Source organism: Athene noctua, chromosome 8, assembly GCF_965140245.1.
Source record: "Athene noctua chromosome 8, bAthNoc1.hap1.1, whole genome shotgun sequence".
NCBI classification, from domain to species: Eukaryota; Metazoa; Chordata; class Aves; order Strigiformes; family Strigidae; genus Athene; species Athene noctua.
This window is the reverse complement of record NC_134044.1, coordinates 3,368,783-3,394,516: the sequence shown is the minus strand read 5'-3', so window position 1 is coordinate 3,394,516 and position 25,734 is coordinate 3,368,783. Positions and strand designations below refer to the sequence as shown.

General features: G+C 39.7%; 1 protein-coding gene across 2 annotated transcripts in view; it reads left to right on the top strand.

Annotated features, from left to right (window-relative positions):
* The window catches only part of STAG1 (STAG1 cohesin complex component), a 208,640-nt gene that overhangs the window by 29,369 nt on the left and 153,537 nt on the right, over window positions 1-25,734 (top strand). For both annotated transcript variants that reach the window (XM_074911915.1, XM_074911914.1), the window contains exons 2-3: window positions 14,156-14,287; window positions 20,878-20,980. In XM_074911915.1, coding sequence (XP_074768016.1) covers window positions 14,259-14,287; window positions 20,878-20,980 — 132 coding nt within the window. In that variant the 5' untranslated portion in view covers window positions 14,156-14,258. The remainder of the gene's footprint in view (window positions 1-14,155; window positions 14,288-20,877; window positions 20,981-25,734) is intronic.

The following is a 25,734-nucleotide window of genomic DNA, read 5'->3' as shown; positions in this document are numbered from 1 at the left end:
AGTTAGTGAAGCCTGTTTTGGTAATCCTGTTATGTTCCTTACTGCAGTAAATCCTGTAGATCACCTGTGTCCTTGCAGACTACCCATGCTGTGTGCAGCGCTCTCAGTGTCTCAGCCCCCTCCTAAGGCTGGGCAGAGCAGGACATGAGGATGACCAGCTCTAAGCTATGTGCCTGATAAACAGGACAGTGGCTCTGCTGATCCTGGCCCCAGCCTTCACCCTCAAAGAAGCACTAGGTCCAGCCAGTGCTTATTTCCAAAAATAATCTTTTGAGGTACCTATCCTTCTGTCAAATCTGTTTGCATTTGGCAGCATGTTGAAAACCTGTCAAGAGATGGAGGGCAAACAGCCTGGTTGGACATGAGGTCCTTGGGAAATGAGGCCAAATCAGTCTCTTGTACAGCTTGTACGTTGGCTTCTCTGTTCTTGCCTCTTCTCCTTGTATTTCACACAATGCTTGTCTGGTGTTTCAGTTTGTCCAGTTTGGAGCTGGGCTCTCAACTGGTTTCACACAGTGCAGTTATCTTCTTCCATCTGTACAGTCATCATTCCTCTGTTTGGAGCAATGAACAAGTAATGAAAGAGATACTATTTTTTTCAAGCATTTTTTTCCCAAGAAAGTTTCCTTTTTAATGGATTTATTGTGGTGTGCAAGATGTTTTTAAACAGCAAAGAATAGACAGTTTCAGCCCCTACTGATTCTTCTAGGGTTGTTGACTAACTAAAATTAATTTCAGCACTGAATTCTAAAAGGATTATTTACTGAGCTAAAATAAATCTTGTTGCCAGGTGCTAATTTGTCTTTTCCCTAGTGACAGTTACATTTTTGGACTATTGCAGAACTATTCCCAATTTTATGTAGTACTTGATAATAACTTCTCTCCTATTTCTTCTTATCATTTCATTGATTTCTGATGACTGATCTGTCAGGGAGGTCATTAGGGAATGCTGGTGGGTAAACAATCCCAGTTAGCTTATCTTTAATTTTTTGAGTCCTTAGATTCCTTTTTTCCCCTCATGTCAGGATCCACATCAGGAAAGGCTCATAGGTACAGGTAATGTATTTTTTAGGTCAGTTGACATTGCTGATAAAAGCAGACAGGCTTCTGGATCAAACATCTTTAGCTTGAAATAAAATCACAATCCTCAAGCTCAGTACAGGTGGAAAGCAATTAATTTCTGTGAGCCCTGCTGCAGTGGGGGGAGGATATTGAAATCAGAATTGCCTGTGGGGCAGAGAGATAAATTATAAGGATGGGAGAAACTAATGTGTAATAAAGCCACTTTCCCTTCTGAGTCAATTATTTAAAATTATTGTGAATTTTTAATTTCCAGCCATATGCTTTCCAAAGTCTTTAGGATTAGGAGTGAGAACTTTAGAAGTGGAGTGGTTTTGTTCTGCTGAGTGTTCTGCTGGTAAATGATTGTTTCAGTATTTGCTGTTAGTCAGTCCTGCTGTTGGTTTTCACCTGTGTAGTTTTGGGAAAGTCATCATGATCTTTGAATTATGTTAGTCCAGGATCTGTGGATTTGAGTTTGAATTTTAATGGCAGTATGAGGCTTTGATGGTCACTGGGGGACCTGTTTGTAAGGCTTTTTGGAAAAATATACTTCCTTGCACAAGTTTATTGTGGTTGTCGGGTTGTTTTAAGATTGGAGGATGAGAGGAAAGTATGTTAAGGTATGCCTTTTCTGGTAGAGTTTTTAGCTGTATAGCTGATGTAAGTCATAAGCTGAGCCATTTGTAATAAACGAGGATGTACAATCAGCAGACGTGGCTATTGGAGTACATCTCAGTGATGTTTCTTCTGCTCGTTCAAAACATTGATGTGTTTTCGTGTAGCTGTGTCTTTGGAGAAAGTTCTCTTTAGATTGGTGAAGGAGCGCAATGATGAGGGTCTTCACAGCACACACTGTGGCTTGGATACATTGTCTATATGTTGTGGCTTGTTTGAATTTCATATTGTTGGTTTTGTGACAGTAGGTGTGGTGGACAGGAAACTCATGGTGTAGGCTCTGGGAACAGTTTGGTAGAAAAGGGTTTGCTTGGTATCACACATTGGATAACTGAATGAATTTTCAGACTAAAAAGTAGATGTCATCTGTATGTTTTAGGAAAGGAATGGCCATGGTTATATCTTCAGAATTTCTTAAGTAAGTCCATGAGGATTTCAGCATATTTATGGGTCTGTTCCAGTGCCTTTAGACTGGAGCAGTGTCATGTTGGGATGGATTGAGAAGGTATTTAGCAGCATATGGATTCTGGAGTTGTTGTTCTTATCATATTTTGCCTTAAAAATTTAAATCACAGAATGAGAAATCGGTGACCTGATCTAATATATTTTGGCTTTGGAGGGATGATTTAAATTGTGTAGTTTATAGATGCTGTTGAGTTTGTCTTGGGGATAACTGGCCCGCTGAGTAGTAAAGAGAGAAATTCTTTAATGCATTCTGATGGGTTTTGTTCCATCTGTACTTGGACTAAAGACCTGCCAGGCTTCTCAGTCTTGGGGAGCATATGAAAAAATTCCTAGAATAGGATAATAGGTTCTCTTAGTTTACTGGGAAGAGAACTTGAGACGAGTTGTAAGGTGAAGAGGAATGAAGTCAGAGTTGCCAGCTTGTTTTGCTGATTGTCAGGGTTTGGGATTACTTACAGCTCTTTCTTTAGTCTCTCAAACATCGTGGGATTTAAGGCTTGGGTACATTTTCCCTGAAAGGATGCGGTTGTGGGTTGTTTCAAAGAGGAATTGTAGTGGTGCAAGATGTAGGTGAAGGGTGTCTGGTTTGGTATGAAGTTGAGTTTTCTCAGCAAATTGTTGGGGTTGGCAAGTAGGGTTTGATTCTGTAATTAACAGATATATTTTTTTTTTTTTATTTAATAACTTTATTGGTTAACCATCTTTTTTTTAGTATACCTCTGCTACTTTTTTGGCTCTTGTTCCGTTTTCACAAACTCTTTTTAGGAACTTAGCAGGTATTTGTAATTTAGGTACTCTTGCTAATGGATAGAGGAAGGATATGAGAATTACTCCCTCTCTGTGCTACGCCACTATGTTCTGTCAATACTCGAGCAGAGTGTCCAGAATCAAGAGTCAAAAGATCTTTTGACTTGAACAGAGTTATTTGGGCTAAAAATAGTTAACAGTTGAAGAAAAACAGCTTACGATTCTTGCTGAAATTTATTCCCGCTTAAATCAAAATCATCAGTGGAACCCCTGTCCACTTAATGACAGTACAAGTTAAAAATAGTTACTAAAAGCGAGGGTATTTAGGCTGTCTCACTGCAGAAAGATATCATTATGCTACCAATGCCTATTGAATATTTGCTAATCCCTTTATTAAATGCAAGCTCTCTTCTAAGGAGCTCAAAACATGAGGGATTTAATTGTAAAAAATCCACATACCCTCATGTACACAAAAGGATTGTATTCGAGTAAAAAAGGAACTTTCGTAGAACAGATGCCAGTTAGTGACATCAGACTGAGGGTTGAGCTGAATGTCCGTCCTGTTAATAGAGAGGCAGTAGTACAGCAGTCCATAGGTTTTGTCATATGAACGTTGCTGTAGTCCCTGGATTGGGAAGAACTGGTACTCCAGGATCTTCCCGTTCTTGAACTGATAGCATCAAAAGACTATCTTGGCTTAAAACTTTGTAAGGGTTAACTTTGGAATAAGTACAAATACTGAGTAGAGCTTTTCAGTACCTCAGTCACACCTAGATAATGTCCAGAAACCTTTGCTGTTTGAGGGACTTGGCTTGTGACATCTGTGTAAGGACAAGGATCCTGGCAGGTGTAGCAAATAAGTGGAGCTGCTTCTCGAAGCTTGGAGTCCCAAGAGACATGGTTTCCTGAATGAGCAGTTTTCAATGGCAGGAGTGCTTTAACGTAGTCCTTCAACACTACCTTCTTCTTTTGAAGAATCATTATGCCTTCATTTTCCTTTGAGGGGAGGATAATAAAGGTACCTGTCAGGAAATTGATGGAATATTTCACTTCAGAGTGGCCCTACATTTACTTCTATTTGATACATGCAAGAGTCTCTCTATATTAACCATTAAATATTCTTTCTGTTAGCAGCTGTGTGAACTTAGAGAAGTTATTATTTTAGTGACCTTATTTTCCTCAAGCTTTTCTGCACATCCCCCTAAAGTTCATATGAGTACCAGAATAAGTCAATTTCCAGAGTTTTTAATTTATATGTGACTTCAAAATGCCTGTTTTCTTGGATAATCTGGACAAAATGTTCTGCAGTTTCTCTTGGCTTTTCTCATCAGTATGAGAAAAAAGAAAAGACAAAGCAAAGGAACAAAAACCTGAATCATGGAGAGTTTTTTTCCTTTATTCCAGTGTTCTGCTTGTAAGGCTTTGCTTCTTTTTGTGAAAATTGGTTTTATTGTTGGCAATTTTCCAGATGCAATGAATAATAGAACACCAGATGTCCACTGCTGAGAAAAATTACAGATGAGTAAATGCTTTTTCTGAGGTAGCATAAAAGTCTATTAACACTGCTTCTAGTGTGCTTGTAGACTGTGTACGCTCTTGGCCTGTTGTGCTTCGTGCTGTATGGAGATGAAAATCCAAAGCCTGTGTGACCATCTAAATGTGTTTGACTACACCAGGGATTCCTGCCTTCAAGATGTGGATTATTTTGCAGGAATAAGCAATCACTCACAGAAGTGCTTGAGTGTGAATTTAATCACTGGATTTAATTTTAATTATTGTCACACATGGATTTGATTGAGGGTAAAGTCACAGAAACATTAAAAGAACTAGGGGGGTAAGAAGGGATATGAAGAGTTCATCTAGTTCTCACCCTTTCCCCTCCAGCAGGCAGTTAAGAGTTATGCCATGTTTTCAGACCTGAAGCAGGCTGTATTCCCAAAGCCTTGCCTGGTTTTTCCCAGTTGTTTCAGTTTCTTAGGAATAAGCTTTTACTACAAACTTTGCAATGTTTACTGTACCTGACAAGTGTGACCCATCTATTTGGGAAAATAAAAAAACCTTCAGTGGTGGATAATTCACACTTGAGCAAACTATTGCAGTTTATCATGAGTCCTTGTCAAGTTTTTCTCAGTGTCTTACCTGAATTTTCCTTGCTGCAGTTTAAACTCATGACTTGTCCTGTTCTCACCGAGAAAAAGACTTTATTCTTTCTTTCCATTGCCTTTGCAGCAGTTTTTAAATATTGAAAAAGACGTCACCCTCCTTCAGTCCTGTTTATATCCAGCTGTACTCATCTGTCACTTTTCTGCACACTGGTGTTTCTGAGCCTCCTGGAACTCTGGCTTGGCTCACTGAAATTAATTGCAAAACCTTGAGAAGTTTTATGCCATTTTGGTGAGCTGAACTGGCTTACTAAGGAATCAGCTGAACTGGATGGCCCATTTTGGGGGGAAGCATTTAATTGTCTTGATAACTATCTTTCAAAACTTTATGCTAAGGTATGGTGAACAGTTATGCTATCAATATCATTATTCAGTCTTTTGCAAGTTTCGCTGATTGCTCAGTCTTTTGTTTGGAGAATGACTCCACAGTTTCCATCATAGGCATAGTCTTTCAACTTTAAAAAGTTCTGTGGGCTTTTTTTGTGATTCTCAATGTTCTTACATCATGTTAAAAACATAAGTGAGTTTATCTTCTCAAGATGCCTTCTGAGTCTTGGAAATACAAGTGCAGAGAAGCAGAAGACTTCAAGGATGCATCTGTTTATGTGCACAGTTTGAGGACCGTAGAAACTAACTTTCTTATGTGTATTTTATGTTCAGAGCAGGTGGGTAGGAGGCTGGTAGGTAGCTGATGTTATCCTAATGGACAGATGGCAAGGAGAAAATTGTTAATGAAGATCTTATCCATCCAGATACTGGACCGGCATTAGAACTCAGTGCCTTTAACTTTTAGTCTTGTGCAATCGGACCATAATTATTTGTCTTATGAGTGACGGAGTGGCCGTAGCCCCCAGTGATCTCAGTCACAGTTGTGAATGCTCAGTGCTGCAGAAAATCAGGTCAAGTGTCTCACTGGGTGTCCACAGAGTGAGGTGCAGTTATGTCTGAAGTCTGTAAGAATAACCAAGGGAAAGCAAGTTTCTTTTTGTATGCTCAGTCTATCAAATTTATTTCTATTAAAAATAATTATTACAAATTGGAAAGGATAAAACTTTTGTTCCTGAGCAAGCCATATCTACAGGCAATCGTTTGCACAAAACATTTGATTAATATCTTTAGTATTAGCCATTCTAGGTATTGTAAGAAGGCAGTATATGATAGTATAGTTAAAAAGTATTGAAGTAAACACTGGAGATGATGAAACAAAATTGTGTGAGTGATGTGTGACATTTGTATCAACTACACTATTATAACCATTGTTAAAAGACTGTATCAGCTTTCTTGTGTGATCTTAGTGCCAGTGCCTCGGCACAGACATACACAGTACAGAAATTAGCTGCTACCTCCTGGAAACAGTAGGAGAAGGTACAGAAAAACTGATTGGTTTTGGCAGCTCATACATTTTTAGAGACAGAAAACTAAGTATAGAAATGTGGTAGTATGACTTGGAGGTTTTTGTCCTTTAAGAATTTTATTCCCAGCTCTGTAAGAGGTGATTTGTGTAACCTTTCAGTGTGAGGCCTTGCATTCGTAATTGTGAATAGCACAGAATGATATTGCACACTAGAAAGTGAGACTTTGGATTATTTTTCTGGACGGGGCAGGATGTTTCTAGGCTAAAAGCCTTTGGTGAGAGGAAGCAACAACAGCTGTTTTGCCTGTAGAATCAGTTCTACATGTTGGTGCAACTGTAGAGTGTAACTGAGGAGACAACTGAAATAGAAGGCGAGGTTAAATGGACAGCTAGCGGTTGCCATGAGATAATTCTTGTTTCCACATGTATATGTAACACATCTGGAAATACCTGTAAAGGAAAGGGTAAAAAAAGAAACTCTAGTCAATGCTAATGAACATCTACTAAAGGCTTTCATTTTGTGTACAGTCTCACTTTTTTGTTCTTGGCCTTATATTTGTCTTGTATTCTACACACTACCCTTGAGCTCACTTCCACTTACTTGTTTTATGTATTAATTTCTTAGTGACATTTTCTAAGGAAAAAACAACTGTCAACCCTCAACTTGCTATTCTGAGTGACCTCTAGCCAAACTGTATGCAACACTGTTCAAAGTTGTCCCTTTACTGCAAAACAACGTATGTCCGTGTCTCTCTTGTACCAGGGAGCCCAGCACTGGACAGAGTGCTCCAGATAAGTCTCATCTGCCCTGAGCAACGGGGAAGGGTCACCTGCCTTGCCATGCTGCAGTGCTCTGCCTAGAGCAGCCCAGGGGATGCTCTTGGCCTTTGCAGCAAGGGCGTATTGCTGCCTTCTGTTCAAGTCATTGTCTACCAGCTCTCTCTTGGAAAAGCAGCTTTCCAGATGCTTGGTCCCAAACCCATGTGTGGGGTGGTTCCTCCCCAGGTGCCAGACTGTGTGGTTCTCTTTACTGAACTTCATGCGATTCCTGTTTGTCCATTGCTCCAGCCTGCCCAGGGTCCTCAGAGCAGCAGCACAAGCATCTGGTGTATCAGCCAACTCCCCAGTTATTTGCTTTTGTTGTTGGCGTGCCTTTGCAGGTTGGGAGTTGCAGTTCCTACTGGGTATTAAATGGATAACAGCAAGAGCAGACAAACATATTTGGAAGAGGGATATGGAGCAATAATAATATGTTCAGTCTGGTTTTGAAGGATATAGGAAAACGTCCTGCTTTGAGTGGTGGGGCTTTGGTAGCAGGGGAGGGAGCTGCAGGGGTGACGCCCTGCGAGAAGCTTCTCAAAACTTCCCTGGCTCCAAGTCAGATCCGCCTCTATCCAAGGCCGAGACAACTTGCTATGGTGGCTGTGCCTCTTCGATAACGTATTTAAGAAGGGAAAATTGAGATGTGGAGGAGGAGCTGTGAGAAGGAGTTGCGAGGACGACACCTCTTTAAACATTGAGGTCAGTGGAGAAAGGAGGAGGAAGGGGGGAGGTGTGCCAGAGCAGAGACTCCCCTGTACCTTGTAGTGAGAGGGCAGGACCGCCCCCTGCCACCCACGGTGGGGTCTGTGGTGGAGCAGATACTGATTTGTGGCATGTGGGGCTCCACGCTGGGACAGGTGACTGCACCCGAAGAAGGCCGGGACCCTGTGGGAAGAAGGCCCTGCTGTTGTAGTTCGGCACTGGGAGGACTGCAACACGTTGGGGTGACCCACACGCCCGTGGGAGTGAGTCATGTCGCAGTTAGTTTGTGGAGGACTGTCTCCTGTGAGAGGGGAACTGCGCTGGAACGGGGGAGGAATGCCAGCAGTTCCCCCACCTCCCTGGGAGGAAGAAGTGGCAGGACTGGCCGCACCGCTCATTCCCTGCCCCCTGCACCACTGGAGAGAAGGTAGAGAGATACTGGGAGTAAAGCCGAGCCCAGGAAGAGGGGAGGGATGGGAGAAGGTGTTTTCAAGATGTGGCCATGCTACTCACAGTCCTCTGTGACATGTTGTTAGTGTGTGTACTAAATTTGCATTCTTTTTTTTCTTCCCCTAACAAGTCTGGTTTTTGCCTGTGCTTAAAGGATGAGGTCATCCATCCCTGTCCTTATCTCAAGTTCCTGGGTCGTCTTCTTTCCTCCTTCCCAGCTCTGGGGGGGAAGGGTGTGTGTGTGTGTGAGTGGCTGTGTGGTGCTCAGTAGCTCTCTGAGCTCAAACCACAGCAGAAATGAAGCATCGCCATGCTGCGCTAGCCTAGTTGTTCCTGATATTACCTCCTCCTTATTGCGCTTAGTTTGGATTAAGAATATTGCAGACTACATATTGGTAGAGCTTGCTATGTATTTTAAGTATTGAAGGAACTTGTTAGTGCTTAGTGTTATTTTTTCTGTCACTTGGACCATCCATCTTGGTTTAAATACTAAAATGTGATAATGTGAAATTTAGATTTTGTGTAGAACTTCAATCAAATTGTCTTAAAGATAGGCTAAATAAGTATTATGTCTTGTTTGGCCTTATATGATTCTATATACTCTCAAAATCAGAGCTGGAAGAGATGATTTAATTTGGCTTTCAGTTCAAGTGGCTGTAGGGTCAAGGTGAATTAATTTGTTTCAGGTTCCAAACCTGTATTAGAAATAAGGCTTATGCTTATAGAAACATGTAATCCAAAGCAAACAAAAACTCCTTAGTGATGAACACATCATAGCATTTGTTACATTTGTTACAGGGTTAGTTCCTGGTGACTGTTTTTCTAGTTCTGCAGGATTTAGAATTTACACTTTCAATTTCTAAACATTATCTTCACTTTGCAGATGGCATAGCTGGGCAGGAAGGATTTACGTGGTGTGCCCAAGGCCACGCATGGGGTTGGATAAAGCAGTAAAAGGCTAGAATTTATCTGCCTTCATGTAAGATCCTCTTTTCTCTGTCACCTTGTTGATTGAAGCTTTTGGAGCACTGCCTTGGTGTGCAGCGTGCTGCTTTCTAGCAGAGCGTGCTGCTGATGCAGCCTTTTACTAGCTGTCAAACGTGGTGGTTGGGTGAGAATATTGGGGGGGACAATGCTTGTCTCTAACTTGAATTTTACATGTCTTGTGTTACGGTGCTATGTAGTGGCGTGGCTTCTCATTTATACAAGCAGTATGTTTGGAGTTCTCAAATTTCCTTTTGGGCCTTAATGGGATGGAGAAGCGTGCTGCTTTATCATTTTTAACTTGCAAGGAAAGACGTAGGAGGGAGCACAGAGGAAGAAAGCAAAGTAATTTTAAATGGAAAACAAAGTTATGTTGTACAGGCGTTACCAATTAAGTAGGAGAAGATACTGCTCCGTTAGTATGTGCCATTGTTTGAATATGTTTTGCACTCAGATGGGACAAGGTCACTTGGTCAATAAGGAAAATTTTTGAATGGGAGTCAGTCAAACACCAGTTATCTTTTATTTTTGATATCTCCTAGGCAATGCAATTAATAACTATGTAACTCTTATTGCTAAATCTAATAGTTTGGGGTTTTTTAAGTTTTGGTTTCAGCTTTGTAAGGGGTAGGTACCTATTTTATAATAAGATTAGCTGAACTTGATTGGTTGTTCCTACTGGATAGTTGCCTGGAACAACTCTGTCAGGTTTCAGGGTTTGTGTCAATCTTTTCATTTGTTTGCTGTTTGGCTAAAATGGGTAGATCACTTCAGCACCAGAGGTGCAAATAAACAATTTAAGGACTGCAAAAAATGTAGGTAGCTTTCCATGTTAGTAGAAACTACAGAAAATATTAATGGAATGCATGTCTTGGATTTGTTATTGTAGAATTGTAGAGCCTTTCTTAAAGCTAAGCTCATTATGAGGTACTTACTGAAGAAAAAACATCATGAAAGTGACAATTTAATAGAAAAGGTTTTTTATGTTTTTTAAGAAGCAGTTTTATAGAATGGTCATTATGTATGCCGTGGTTATTATGCATGGTTAAGAAACAGAAGCAAAAAAGAGAAACATTTACTTGTTTTCTCATTGTATGTTTCAACTGAATGGTGTCTTCTACTGCCTGCTTTATGTTCTTCTATAGGTCATTTTTAACTATGCCAACATAAATTTATGTCATCTTAAAATAAAGATGTGCAGGTTTCAAAAGCTGTAAACATGCTAAGGTCATTAGAATTGAAAACAGATTGATTGAAAACAATTTTTTTTTTTTTTTAAAACTCCTGGAATAAAAGCAATTGACAGCAAGTTAAAGGACTTGTTCAACTATATGGTGTTTTATAGTTTAAATAGCCCAAACTGCACAAGTATGAAGTGTTCCTCCCCCTGCTTTTCTCTTCCCTAGAATAAAGTTGACACTTGGAATCTGTCTCAAGCTTTCAGAATTTTATCAATGGCTTTAGCCTCAGGCTGAATGAGACAGGAAGGAGGAGAGTTTGGTTTTCCTGTTAAGACCATCATGTTTAAGCAACAGATATTTCTTTTATTAAAACCAGAAAAAATGTGAAGGTTCACATTTGTATAGTCCAAAAGGATCAGTGATTTTTCCACAGTTGTCAAGCTTAATTGCACAACTAAATTGAGAACACTGTTCCAAGCACATACAGCTTTTCATTAGTCACTGTAGTGCCTTATTTTATTTCCAAACCAAGCCTAAGCAACACGGGTGATAATTTAAGACTGAATTTTGGAAGCAAGTGGTGTTTCTGTGAGCATAGAGTAATGTTGAGGGAAGTTGCCAGGCAGTTATCCCAAGACTGTTACGGGTTTCCTGACTTCAGCAGCTGAGTGTCTGCGTTGAGGAAGAAGGAGTTACCGTCCAGAATATAGTAGCCAGCAGGACTGTAGAGGACACATGTGAGGGATAGGCTGACTTGGGCTCTGTAGTGGGGAGCTGTTATTCTATGCAATGTAACACTCCACTTCTGGTCAGTCCTACAAAACGGGCAGGATTTTGCCTTTTCTTTTTGGGCTTCTGGCTCTGAGCTCTTTGCTTTCTGGCTTGTCAGCATTGATGGTTCTTATATTTTAGCATTTTTTGCCTTAGTCCTTGTTAAGTGCATTTATTAACACAAGACAGTAGATGGACAACTTTGTTGTCTTCTAGATGGTCCAGTCTGGACCTAACCACATACGGATAGTTTTTTTTCAGCACTGTCCTGCAGTTTCCTGTTCAGCACAGGTACTGTGAGAGAATACCACAGGACCTTGCATATCCCTGTGTGTCAGGTTGTCTGCCATTACCACTGTGTCAAGGCTGTGGGTCCAGCTTCCTTGGCTCTTCAGTCGCTTCTGAATGAAACAGGGCCTCTCTTCTCCTTCTGGCTCTTTATTCCCTGCACTCCATAGTTTCTTTTAGGCCAGGACTTTGCTTTTCAAAGAAGTTATCTCTGAGCAAGTCTATTTTTCCTTGTGTGCGAAAACGCTTCCCTAGAGCAGTTGTACGCTGCTGGTTGCTATATCTGAGCATGCACAGCACAACAGTGGTGAAGGGTGATAAGTAGGTTGAAAAAGCAAATTAAAAGAAGAAATTCCACGTAACAGTTGTGCAGGATGCCTTAAACATCTGTGGAAAATCTTACATGAAATGCACATAAATTTTCTGGAACTTCTTTTGAAAGCTCTTCTGAAAAGATTGATGCCCAGTATCCTGCTAGAATTAAATAATCTGATGATCCAAGATGGATAGGTTTGCTTTGACGTCTAGTTAATGTATGCAAGAGTGTGTGTGAGTGCTTTTGTGCGTGCAAAAAAATACACTTTTAAAATATGTTTTAAAGGGAAGCTATGACAAAAATGTGTACATCTAATTGTCATGGCAAGAAGAAAAAAGATTTGCAGAAGCTTAATCAAAAGCTGCCTTCTATTTCAGGATTTCATTAAATATTATTCTTATGTTATACCTAAATATTAGTATTTTGAGACCATCCGAGTGCATGTTGTTCCAATTGTAATGTCTTTCAGAAGGCTGAGCATTCCCCTTTTTCTTCATATAGAAATCAACTCAAGAGTTAATTCAGTCTGATTCTATGTTTGTTTATAATAAATTCTTACAAGTGTCTGAAATGGTTGCTTTATGTTGTTGAATGGGCACGTTGTTCCCATGTCAAGAGTAATTTCAATCCTTTAAAACCTAGTAATGACCAGTGTCCTGAAGAAACACCGTTATGGAAATAGCACAAATAGCATATGTCATATAACATTTTTGCTTGTGAAGAGCTCAGACTAGTTTGTGTCTTACAGTGAAACTGCAGAGCTTTTACATTGACCTGGTGTACTGGCTGTGGAAAATGACCCCCTTTAAAACATTAATGCTGGAGTGGTACCTTTAATCCTAAACAAACTTCTCTTGTTAATATTTGTTTTGCAACAAAGTGGCTTGCTAGTGATCCAGTAGAAAAAATGGTCAATGAGATGGCAGTATTTAGTGTAAAATTTCAATTTGTCGATGAGACACTAAGTAAAACTCTCGGTAGTATGAAGTAGTAAGTACTGCAAGAACTAGTTGCATGCATCTGTGAGTCTAATTGAAACTGTAATAATCAGAGGCAAAAAAAGTCTGTTCATGCTGTACAGTTATGGTTTTGGTAAATAAATACTGATGTGTGTAGGGTGGAAAATAATACTTTACATGTTTTGCTTGGACTGTTACAGTTTTATTTAGATACTATGTTTGGTGTAGGTCATGTTACCTCTTTCTGCTTGATTTTCCAGCTGTCATGCACAAGGCTACTAGAGCACAGAAAAAACTGCCCATTGAGAAGAAATCAAATACTTAAATAAGAGATTTAAAATATCCTATGATTTAAAAACATGCAGTTAAGTCCTGCATTCCCAAGTGGAATTCATTGCCATTGCTCAGCTACAGTGCTCCATGCAGCTATTTATATTACCCCAGGATCTGTAAAAGGGGAGACTGAAACAAATCATTTTAAGTTTCTCCAGAACTTGTATTTTCTGGAAGAATGGGATGACAGCTCTGTTTTATTACATCAAAGATTATGGCATCTGTCACATTGTGCTGTTATTTAATGGTAAAGTCACGTCTGCTGTCATTAGTCAACTCCTTGATTGTCTTTTGGGTGGAGAGATGTTGCTAGTGGGTTTAGTGGTACCACAGATGCAGTCTAGTTTATTGTTTAACTTAAAACTTTAAGTTAGATTAAAAGGAATGCTATCAGAAATATTTTACCTATCTTATCAAAACCGGTATGATTTTAGGTGCAGATCTTTGAAAACTAAGAAAGTCTGTTTCTCATTAAACCAAACTTCTGTCTTGCAAGTTTAGTCAATTGTATGACTAGAAAATAAATTCCTTAAATCTGTATCATCACATTCTCGGTTTGCTTATGTATTTATCTTGTTTATTTAAATTTTGCCAGAGTTCTGCTTGTGTTTTTGCATTAGAGTTACCATAAACAAATCTCAGAGGTAATGCATAATGGTTTGTTTAATTTAAAAAAAACCCAAACAAAAACAGTGAAGCTGCCTAAATTGTAAAAACTGAATGCAAGAATGTGATTAAGCTATCCTGGGGACATCCATTCTAAATTTCCCATGGTCTAATAGTGATGCTACTTCAAAATTGACTGGTTTTGCTTACAGTGCTTTTTATTCAATGTATGACTATTTTGGAATCACATCTAACAATTTATTTCCTCTCTTTTACAGACTGGACTCTGACATTCTTTTCATGAAAGAGGCTTCCAAGTAATTGTTTTATAATTTTTAGAAGAAGTTCTATGTAGCTCTTACTTTAAAGAGTGCTGCAAAAATGATTACTTCCGATCTGCCAGTACTACAGTGAGTATATTTTTGTCTATTTCACATCTTCAATTTTAAAAAGGTGGAAGTAAACAGAGAGGCGATTGTGAGGATAAAGCACAAGCTTGAGAGAAGTGCAGATTAGGGTGATTCTCTCAGGCCTCCTGTGTTGTCATATGATAAAAAGCTGAATAAAAAAAAAAAGACAATGTAAAATATATTTCTTTATATGTATGGAGGTTTAACTTTGCTGTGAAAAGCAAAACAAGATCTTTGCTACTTTTGTGCTTCTGAATGTTGTGAGATTTCAGAAATGTGTATGAGTTTTAATCCTAATTGACCACATTGGTATATTCCAGTTGTGTACTCTTTCTTACAATGAGCTGGTTTTATTGTGCAAAAAGCCTTTGGCTTCTGCAACTGAAGACAGCAAGTGGCATTAGCATGTTCTGATCTTGCTGGGAAATGGGAGTGGCTTATACAAATGGGAACATCACTGTACCTGGATAAAATGAACTACTGGAAAGAATAGAGTGGAAGTCTGTAATGAGAGTAGCTAGAGTAAATCAAGTAGAGTTAAAGGAATTTTAGAAACAGGAATAAAATGGAGCTTCATTTGAAGTGTGGGTTGACCTTGGCTGTCTGCCAGACACCCACCCAGCTGCACTGTCACTCTCGTCCTCAACAGGACAGGGGGAGAATACAAGAGGAAAAAGCTTGTGGGGCAAGATAAAGAAAGGGAAATCACTTACCAATTGCCCTCATGGGCAAAACAGATCCAACTTGGGGAAAATTAATTTATTGACAATTAAAAAATATTTGGATGATGGTGAGAACCAAAGACAAAAAACAAAACATGTTCCCTCTGCCCCCTGTGCTCTTCCCTGGTCAACTTCATCCTTCACTCCTGAGTCCTCGGCTCTCAGCCCCAGCACAGGGCTCTCTGAGGGCTGTGGTGCAGATATCTGCTCCAGCGCTGGCTCCCCCCGGGGCTGTGGGGTGTCAGGGCACCAACAGCACCTTCTGCCTCCTGCTGCCCCCAGGACTGGTCTCTCACCCCCCAGGCAATCCTGACTGCTCCTCACAGAGCCCACCCTGCGGCTGCCCCACTGCCACCACTTGCCACTTAAACCAAATACATGTGGTAATTTTCTGATGTTAAGTTTTTTGCTTGGAATAAACATATAAAAATAGGAAATACCACAGGGTGTAAAAGAGCCTCAGTTTATCAAGGTTGAGTGGTGTTCCAAAACTTAAGATTTCAGGTCCCTTTGAGAAATTGAATGCTTAGACAATTGTAAAGTTATTTATCTGACCTTAATAATAACATGCTCTGCATTGCAATTTTTTCTTACATTTTCAAAACCTCTTTCAAAGAAACTTAATTTCTGCTGTGGGTGAGCACGTGGCTAGAGATAGGGATGACCCTGATAGATAGCACTGAGGGGGGAGCATCAGACATAGGGAGGATCTGGTTAGCTTTGAGGGTAGTTGTTGAAACAAATTTTCTTGGTTCATACTATCCTGGATGTGCCACATTCAGGAAGTGAGAGTGTGCTTGTGAAATGTGCCAAGGACAAAACACTGGGAGATTTTGTCACAGCAATGGTAGGGAAGAGATATTCTTGTTCCCAGTTCAAGAAGCTAGATGGACTTATGAATGAAATATCATAGAGTTTAATATTAAAAAGTGCATATTAATTGATTTGATAACTGCACATGGTCTGAGAAACCTGAAGGACATGAAAGATGTAGGCATATTCTTTAATCAGAAGATGATTGTGAGCCCCCAGTATTATGCAGCATTAACAAATGAAAGAAAACATGGATGTTGTTTTCCTGGTAGAGCTGGGAATCATTTAATGCCATAGTGCGAAGTGCTGGTGACAAGTCATCATCAGTAATATACATAGTTTTGGTTGCTCATGAACAAGATGAGATCTTTCTTTCTACAAAACAATCAGCAAGATTTGCACATGAAGGTTCTGAGACTCTCCTGAGGGCTCAGAACATTGTCTAGTGTGGATGAGGTGTCACAGAAAATGATAACTGCTATTTCAGTAGGTCCCAGCCAGACTTTGATCAGAAAGGAGTCTGGCTAAGGGTTTAAAGACCTGAAGTAATCTTGGGTTTAGGGGTACTAGCTTCAAACATTTAGATTTGAGAAGCCACAGTCTGGTTCCACGCAGGGAGCACCAAAGCTTGCTTTCTAGCTCTTAAGTAAGCAGCTTTGAAGGGTTATCATAATCTACCACTGTATATTTTATTTCTAATTTTTTGTAACGTTTTCTAATCTTTTTGGCTACCATCTTTAAACAAAGGGTCCTAAAGTCAATTTGATATATTAATGTACTTTGCTTAGGATCGTATCAAATATTCCCTCCCAAATTCTTCTCTGTTGAGGGAACATGAAAGGAGAACTCTTTAATCTTTCTGGATTCACAGAAGTGACTTCAGAATGCAGTGAAGACAGGATTTCACTTATTGGTTTTTCAGATGTAGGGAAAGAACCTCTGGTGTATTTGACCTGGGTGACTGACTGTTACGAGTCTTCTCTCAATGGGATGACTCATATTTGCTGTGAGGCATGTTCCTCTTTAGATTTTGAAGATCAACCATGAGAGCTGATTCATCCATGATTCATGAGCCTGTGCATTTAGCCATTTTTCTTCATGAATGTTTTTTTTCACAAGGCTGAGTCTGATGGTAGCAATTACTGAATTTATCTCTGCCAGAACCTTGAGCACCTCAGCAACACCGATACAAGCTTATAGAAGCATTTTTATTTACAAAACCAGATACATGAACATAGGTTTTTGGGGTGGTGTGTTTTTAAGCAGGATAGTAAAAGCTCAATAGCTAGGGTTTTATGTAGTAGTAGAAGGAAGGTAAATTTACTTTGATTTATTTTGCAGAAATGTGAAATTTACTGTGTCTATGGAAATAGGTTCTTCAGAAGCATGACATGGTAAAGGGCTGCCCAGTAATCTTGTTAATTCTTCATTACCATGTGGTTAGTTTCAGTGGCTAGTTTTTATAACTTTGGAATAATATCTGGAGTTTTTAGGAAGGATCCTGGAGTTACTGCTGGTTTTCTTAAGATACTTTAGCCACCACAGAAATGAGAAAGAAAAGCTTAATAAATCTGAGCCCCTAAAAGGGGTTCTCACTTGTCTGCTTTACTCTGCCCACCCCAGTCTTGTAGGTCTCCCACACTCTGCCATGTTCTCCTATGTCTCTGTCATGTCAAAGGTGTATTAGAGAGGAAAGGTTTAGCTTAGACACTGCCACCTCTCCTCTTCTTAGATGCTTAGATCCTTAGGCCCATATTATTTTCCCTCCCAACAGCTTCAGGAAAGATGAATTGTGACTAAGCCTAGGTTTTCCCCTTAGGTTACTAGTCATACACATGTAAAATAGGGGTAAGATAATTCTGGCCTATTAAGATGTGGATGTCTGCCACCAGATAAATTACTTCCTAGCAGTTCTGCAAGATGTGTAGGGAATGAGGGAGATGGATGCTGGCCAGATGCTCTTCTCAAAGAGGGTTAAAAACCTGACAGAACTGCAGGCAGTTGAGAGATGCTTTTCGCCTCTGAGATCAGAAATAAGAAGAGGGACATGTGTGTGAATCCAGAGCAACTGTAAGGCTTTGACAGAAGCAGAGCACTGCCTCCCAAACTGAAGGGGCTCAAGGCTGCAGTGCAGGAGTTGATTCAGACAGAATTCCCTGCTGCTTGAACTGATGTTTATTTTAATGTTAAATCAGCCAAGGACTGTAGGTTGTCCATAATCCTGTCTCCCGACTCCAAATCATATAAGGATTGAAGGGAACTTACTTCCTGATGTTTTCCCCTTACTCCTTACATACTTAATCTTTGCTGGAAAGAAATTATCTCTTTGCCTCACATATTGTTAGGGTGAGATTCATCTTATTTAATTTTAAACATTTATATTGAGTTGCTTGTCTAGATCACCTTACCATCAATGGAGAGAGAGGAAAATTTATAAAACATAAACTGACCAATTTTGGATGCTGACCCTAGCATGAGGTATGTTGTACCTTTTCTGTTTTCTGCGTTGCATAGGTCTCATTTAAATTAGATGAATCTCAACCTTCATACTGATTCATTGAGCCTTTCCCAAAAGGCTTCCAGCAAACTAGAGAAGCTTTACCAGAAAAATATTAGAGAAGCATGGTTATCACGTTTAAGACAACAAAGAAAAGAAGGTGGTTAATAATTAAACTGTTCCTTGCATATGCATTGTTTCAAAGCAATTGAAATTTCCAGAGCTATATACACAAATCTCATTAGGTTTTGCTAGACCTGGACAGAGGCTGTAGCAAAGTCAAGTTTTCTGTGGACTAAAGGCATGCAAAATAATACAGTTTATTTATACAGCTCTGGTGTTTCAAGGGAAGTGTTTGAGCCATTTGCCTAGGAGGACAGCTGAATTTGGTTTTGAGAAAAATCTTTGTCCTGATGATGTTAGGGGTGCGGTTTTGTAAGCTAGCAAAGGTACAGCATTTCCCCAGGAATGGAGGTATTGCTTAGACTACACTATGTCTAAGGTTTTTCTGGTAAGGAGCTGTATAGACCAGAGATAAGTTTGTTTTTTCCTACAGAGAGCAAAAGAGAATCACTTTAATTTCACTACAGCAATAGAAAACAGCAGATATTTTCACAGGGCTCCTCATTTATTCAAAAGTTATTTTTAAAAAAAGTCATTGTGAGGCAATACACGTTTTTGTCAAATTGAGTTGCAATGTGATGGCTGGTATTTGAGTAAAGGCTGGATACGTCCATCCACATAGATATTGTTTTCAGCCATGTTCACTGCACTGTTTTTCACTAGTGTGGCCCTATTTTACCAAATAATTTTGAATTTTGTAGGATATCTTTTATTTGCTTTTAGACTTTTTACAGATTTTTTTCAAATCCATAGATCGATACTGAGTTTTCAGAATTTTCTACTTTATGAAGCAGAAAGCTACTTCTCTTTGATATTCAATATTTTGTACAGATACTGTTCTACAAGCATAGAATTTGGGAACTCAGATGCTGTCTTTTAATCAAGGATGCATGATTTTCTGGGGTGTGTAGAGTATTTGGAGATAATCCATTGAAGTTACTTTCACAAAAGGAGATTCATAGATGTTCTGCATTTTAGCTTTTGTAGAGGATTCTATGGACCCCTTTGTGTATTTGTGCTTGCAAACTGGAAAAGTTGGAAATGATGTCTTAATATTAGAAATTCATCATAGTTCTGCAGAATTATTTGGGTTAGAGCAGGCCTTGAACAATACAGTAATTTTAGTAAAAGAGAAGTATCAGAACATTCTTGATTCTGATACAATGATGTTTGTATCTTTCTGAATTACTGAATATCTTTCTTGGTGATACAGCAAACTTGTGGAGTATTCCTGATTTATAAAACAAACACAAAAAGCCCCCAGACAGTGTGAAAGATCTGTGTAGATCTTGCCTTGATGAAGTTTCTCTGTTTCTGTAAAACAGATCACCAATGCCACCTTTTATGTTTGAGGCTGTATAAAATAATGGAATAGGTCTGATTTTCACCTTTCTCTTGCACAAGTATTACAGCAATTTAACTCCTTTCACTTCAAGGAAATGATACTGGATTTAAAGAAAACTCTGATTAGAGCTAGACTTGACCCATCTTTGAGTTATCTAGGACATTATTAGAGTTACTCTTCCATTTACAGAGATCTCATGCACTGGTGGTCTTCCAAACTAAAAATGAAGCACATCAGTAACAGGAATGGTTTTGCTTGTGGGCTCCTCTTGGGCAAAATCTAATACCTCAGAAGATCAATTACAAGCTGTTTCTTCAAGCAGCCTGTTTTGAAGGCAGAGAAGTACTTCTGTACCTGGCTCTTGCGGGGTGGGTGGAAATTGGGGTAACTTTTTTTTTTCCTCTTATTATGGTCTTAAATCTAAAAGAGAAATGGTAGAAAACTTATACTGTGGGATTCTCTGACACTGCTCAACGACAATTAGCAAGGTTTTTTCATTGTATTAGTGAAAAATGTTTTTCTAACTGCAAGAATCATACATATCTTCAGATCAAAGTGCGTTTTCTGGTTGGTGCCTCATGGTCAGTGTTAATCCTCTCTTTATTAACAGCTGCACAATACCATTGTCTTCGAGTGTGACCTAAAATCACAATGTAACCCGAGTGAGAACTTGTGTAACTGTTCTAATGATGTGATAGCTGGACTGGGCTCCAGCTTGCTTTCTCATGGCCTTGAAAGCTGCTGGGAAGTAGTTACCAAGAGTAAAAGAAAGTTGATACTAGTGAATACGTTGTGGGATGGGTGTGTTGAGAATGTGCTGTTTAATGTAGCCAGTTTAAGTGTAACATGGTTTCAAAAGAAAAAGTAATTTAAATAACTTCCAGTCTATAAAATGAGATTCCAGCCCATAAAAAGGTAAGGCTTTTTGACAGGGCTAACAATGTTTAGTTCCTTAGTTTGCAGAATATATGTGGCAAGCCTTTTAATGCTGACTTTTTTTTTTCTGTTTTAGGACTAAATATTTAATCAGTTATAGATTACTTGTTGATTTCAAATCATTTTAATTTATCTAGTGTTTTTCCCCCCCTAGGGATTCTACAAATGAAACTACTGCACATTCAGATGCTGGCAGTGAGCTTGAAGAAGCAGAAGTCAAAGGAAAAAGAAAAAGGGGCCGTCCTGGCAGGCCTCCAGTATGTGTCATTTAGTTTTGGTTTGTTATGCATCTATTTAAAATTGACTGCAAACTGTTTTTCATGTAATCATCTTGTGGTCACATAAATAGGCTTTTAATGAGCCCTATGTCAAACTTTATGAAGACTTGTGGAATGAAATATTTATCAGATTGATATAAAAACAGTGTTTGGAGTGTTTAAAAAGGGATATAAAAATGAGCTCATAATAGCTATTATTTTTTCTTTCACTAGTTATACATGAACATTACACTTTTGTTATTATTGTCATATTACAACATTCTTTTGGATACAAGAATAATCTCAGTAAGCATGACCACTTTGTTTTGAAAGTTGTAATGAATTTTAAGCCATCCTTTTAATAACTGATAATCTCTTAATGTGAACGGAAGAGTTGAAGCATAGTATTAACTAAATGCCTCAGAAGATCTATTAGCACATCTTAAAAATTAATGTAATTGACATACACTGTATCCCACATACAGATTGAGAGCTTCAGCCTATTCTCTGTTATAGCGCAGCAGTCAGTGCTGCTGCCTGCTGTATGAGACTTGCTGTTCTTCAGTCGTCTTTGCCATTGCTGGCCCATCAGTGGGAACATACAGAAACAATTCTCTGTTACACATAGTAGTTGAGGCTCTCTCTTTTATTTTCATTTATTTTAAAGAATAGAAAATGTATTGGAAAATGCAGAAAAAGTTCTGTGTATGAGGTTATCCCTCATTTTAGTTTTTCAGGGTCATCAGATGCAGTTTTCTTGATTATATCACTTGAAGTACACACTGTGGATTTTTGGTGGGAAGTTCTGAGTGTTTGTTATTAATGGTTTTGATTTACTTCGTAGTCTTTGTGTGTACACCCCTGGTATGAATGTGCTATATATATGTATAGCATTAGTAGATTGATATCTGTATTTTTTTAATTACCCTGAGATCTCTATAAGACTTGACTTCTCAAGCATAGACTAGTGAGTCTGTAAGAATGGACAGATCCTTATGTTCCTCTCAAGTGTGCTGGCCAAGCTTAGTATTGACTTTCAGTTTTCATCAGTTTCTGGACTTATTTTGGGAGACGGTATTTTAATTCCTGGACTTTTTGGGCCATGTTGTCTTCCTTTTTGAAAGCTTTTGAACAATGTTTCCTGTGATGGCGTATATTCTTCTTCAGATGGACAGATGTGCTCACAAACATGGACCTTCTTTAGAGGAAGCTTTGAAGAAGCATGTGAAGAGAACAGGTCATCTTTTTATGTAACTTGCAAACAAAAGACAAAATCAGAAATTCTGTTGTGGTTTGAGCCCAGAGGGCAACTGAGCACCACACAACCACTTGCTCACTCCTTCCCCCTCAGGGATGGGAAGGAGAAAATAAAATGAAAGGCTTAGTGATCGAGATAAGGACAGTGAGAACTGACTCACCAGTTATGGTCATGGGCAAAAGACAGACTCAGTTCAGGAAGAAAAAGAACATCAATTTAATTTGAACACTACCAGTTAATTTTCCAATTAGAGTAGGACAGTGAAAACTATTACCACATCTTAAAAACCATCTTCCCCCACCCCTCCTTTCTTCCCAGGCTCAGCTTTGCTCCCGATTTCTCTCCCTCCTCCCCTCCAGCAACACAGTGGGGCAGGGGATGGGGGCTGTGGTCAGTTCACCACTCCTTGTTTCTGCTGCTCCTTCCTCCTCAGGGGAGGACTCCTCACACTCTTCTCCTGCTGCAGCGTGGGGTCCCCTCACGGGAGACAGTCCTCCATGAACTTCTGTGCCGTGGGTCCTTCCCAGGGGCTGCAGCTCTGCCTGCACTGCTCCAGGGTGGGTCCGGGTGGGTCGGTCCGGGTGGGTCCCTCCCAGCACCAGACTGCTCCAGCAGGGGCTGCCCTCAGAGTCCCGACCTCCTTCGGGCGCAGCCCCTGCTCCGGTGTGGGGTCCCCCACGGGCTGCAGGTCGGCATCTCCTCCCCGGTGACCCCCATGGGTGCAGGGCACAGCCTGTCCTCTCACCGCGGGCTGCAGGGGAGGGATGTGTGTGTGTCTTCTCCAGTGCATCTCCCCATTCTCCTCCTGCTTTCTTCAACTGACCTTGGTGTTTGCAGAGGTATTTACTTCACTCTTCTTCCTCCTCCCAGGTTCCCCTTCTTAAATATGTTATCACAGAGGTGCAGCCACCCAGGGGAGCTTTGAGAAGCTTCTCACAGGGGCCGCTGCTGTAGCCCCCTCCCCCACTACCAAAACCCTGTCAGACACAAACCCAACACATTATCTTATATCTCATTAGTAAATCTCTGAATTTTTGTAGATCTCGTAAAAAAAGAGAATGGTGCAACCTGTTTGCTAACTCAGAAGGTTGTTGGAGTGAGAAGTCTAAGTTAAAGCAACACTAGTGCTATTTTGTACCTACACCTTCACTGGAAAGGACAGGTGAATGTTACAAAAGATGTTTCTCATCCCTCTGAGCTTATTAGTAGCTCTTGTGGAGTATTTGCTGAAGCACTTCACTGGTACTGTGGTTCTGCTATGAAGTTTCTACATAAGCCAGTTGCTCATTATGCTTAGAATGATTCCAGGCTCACTAAGTGTACATGACTGTAAAGTGATGAACATACAGAGAAAGTGACTGTTGCTTCATATGTAAAATGATGGGCCATGAGCTGACCATTGCTGCTAAGGAGCAAGACCTTAGGGTTATCTGAGATGATTCCATGAAAGCCTCATCTTAATGATCAGTGGGGACCAAAAAAACCAAATCCAGTCTTAAAACTCTGAGGGGAGAGAATAGAGAATAAAACAAATACTGTGTCATAAGACTGTAGCTTGTCAAAATTTGGAATACTTTGCACAATTCTGGTTTCTCTTTCACTCACCACCTCCACCCCAAAATCTCAAGAAGGATATATTAGGACTGAAAGAGGTTCAGAGAAGAGAAACAGTGTTGGTCAATCATGGAATCATGCTGGGAGGGACCTCAGGAGGTCTCATTGCAACCTCCTGCTTGGAGCAGGAGCAGCTTTGGGATCAGACCACATTGGCCAGGGCTTTTCTGGTCTGATCTTGAAAACCACTGAGGCTGGAGACTACACAGGTTCTCTCAGCAACCTATTTAATTAAAAATTACTCCTTGCAGGCAATCAGGACCTTTTGCTTCAGTTCATGACTACTGTCAGTTGTCCTCCCACTGTATGGCTCTGCAAAAAGTCTCACAGGGAAGTGTTCCCAGTTCCCTAACTGGTAGTCCTCTGCTGAACTTATTATTAATGTCTCTCTTGCATTGAGAGGGCCATCCACAAATTCAGTCATTTTGCAGTTATTTGGGTGACTGGACAAAATGTATATGTTTAGATACACAATCAAACTCTGTCTTCATAATTGATAATGCTGCAACAGAAAGGAAGAAATAAGATTCTTCTACAAAAAGAAGATCAAAAAGAAAAAAAGCTACTCAATGACTGTTATCCTTGAGGAGAAATGCAAACACCTTGGAAACTCTGATCTAGGCAATTAAATTCGTAACATTATTTGATATTAAAAGTCCTGGATTCAGTTATTGAAGTATTGGTTTTGCAAACATTGTATTTCACTTTCCCTCCTCCTCCACACAGCTCACCTATTCATCTTGCTAACCTGTCCCAATTTCCTCAGGTGAATTATCTGTTTCTTACAGGAGGTGCAGCTCTGACCTTTTCCCCCTCCTCTCCCATCTGCTAATGAGATTTTTATTTCCTCCACAGGTACCACCTACCTATAGTCTCAGATGTGAAAGAGATTAAAATATGTAGTTAAATTCAAAGCTGTTTTTCTCAACTGATACCTAGCTTTGAAGTTTTTAATTTCTGTTGTAGACCTAAAGAAAGTCTTTCCTGCCCAAAGGCTTTTCTGTTTTTTGTGGGGGTTTTTTCCTAACTAAAATATTATGGTCTAATAAGATTTGATCTCTCCTTGCAAATGCTGATTTGCTTATGTCCTTAGGCCATCACAGCTACAGTGACACATCTACCATAAACATATTGACCTTTCTTAGAAAACTCTTCTGTTTTGTCTAGCTGCATGGTTCTATTACAGAGCTGCATACAATGTACTCCATCAAATATATGTATGTATTTATTTTAAATAGGTTTCTGCTGTAGTGTTATAGAATGGACTTGACCTTTTATCAGAAAGACAGACTACTACTACAAGATTTTCCAGACTCTTTTCCAAAGACAGACATTCCTCTGCAGATTTGAGGCTTCTGTAAGGAGATGGTCCTCATTTGAAATGTCATTTGTACAAATACCCCTTCAGTTCATAGAGAATCATATTTTGGGAAACCTTCCCTTCCTGAAAACGCTGCTTTCCAAGTTGCCACTCCCCTTCTATGACAGACTATTCTAATGAGTTCTTGACTGAGTAGACTGGACAGTCAACTTGCGAAGAGATTAAGTGCACTGGTCCTTCAAAATAATTTTCAGAATCTAACGCGATTGTCCTGAATTCACCGACCCTTGCAGTGGATTTCACAGGAGTTGCACCGTGTCCTGTTCTAACACTGACAATGGCTGGAGCTGGCCTCCCCCTTGTCGGTGTCCACTTCTAAACTCTGAGTTTTGTAGACCAGATGCCTGTGGAGCAACTGGCCAAGAGGTGAATCTGTCTAGTCAGTGGGATATTTTGGTGCATGTATTTATGTGATACTACATGTGAGCATGCAATTTGGATATATATTTAGTGGGTTGTGTGGAATTTATTTTAGAAGTGACCTATAATAGTCCTCTGGTT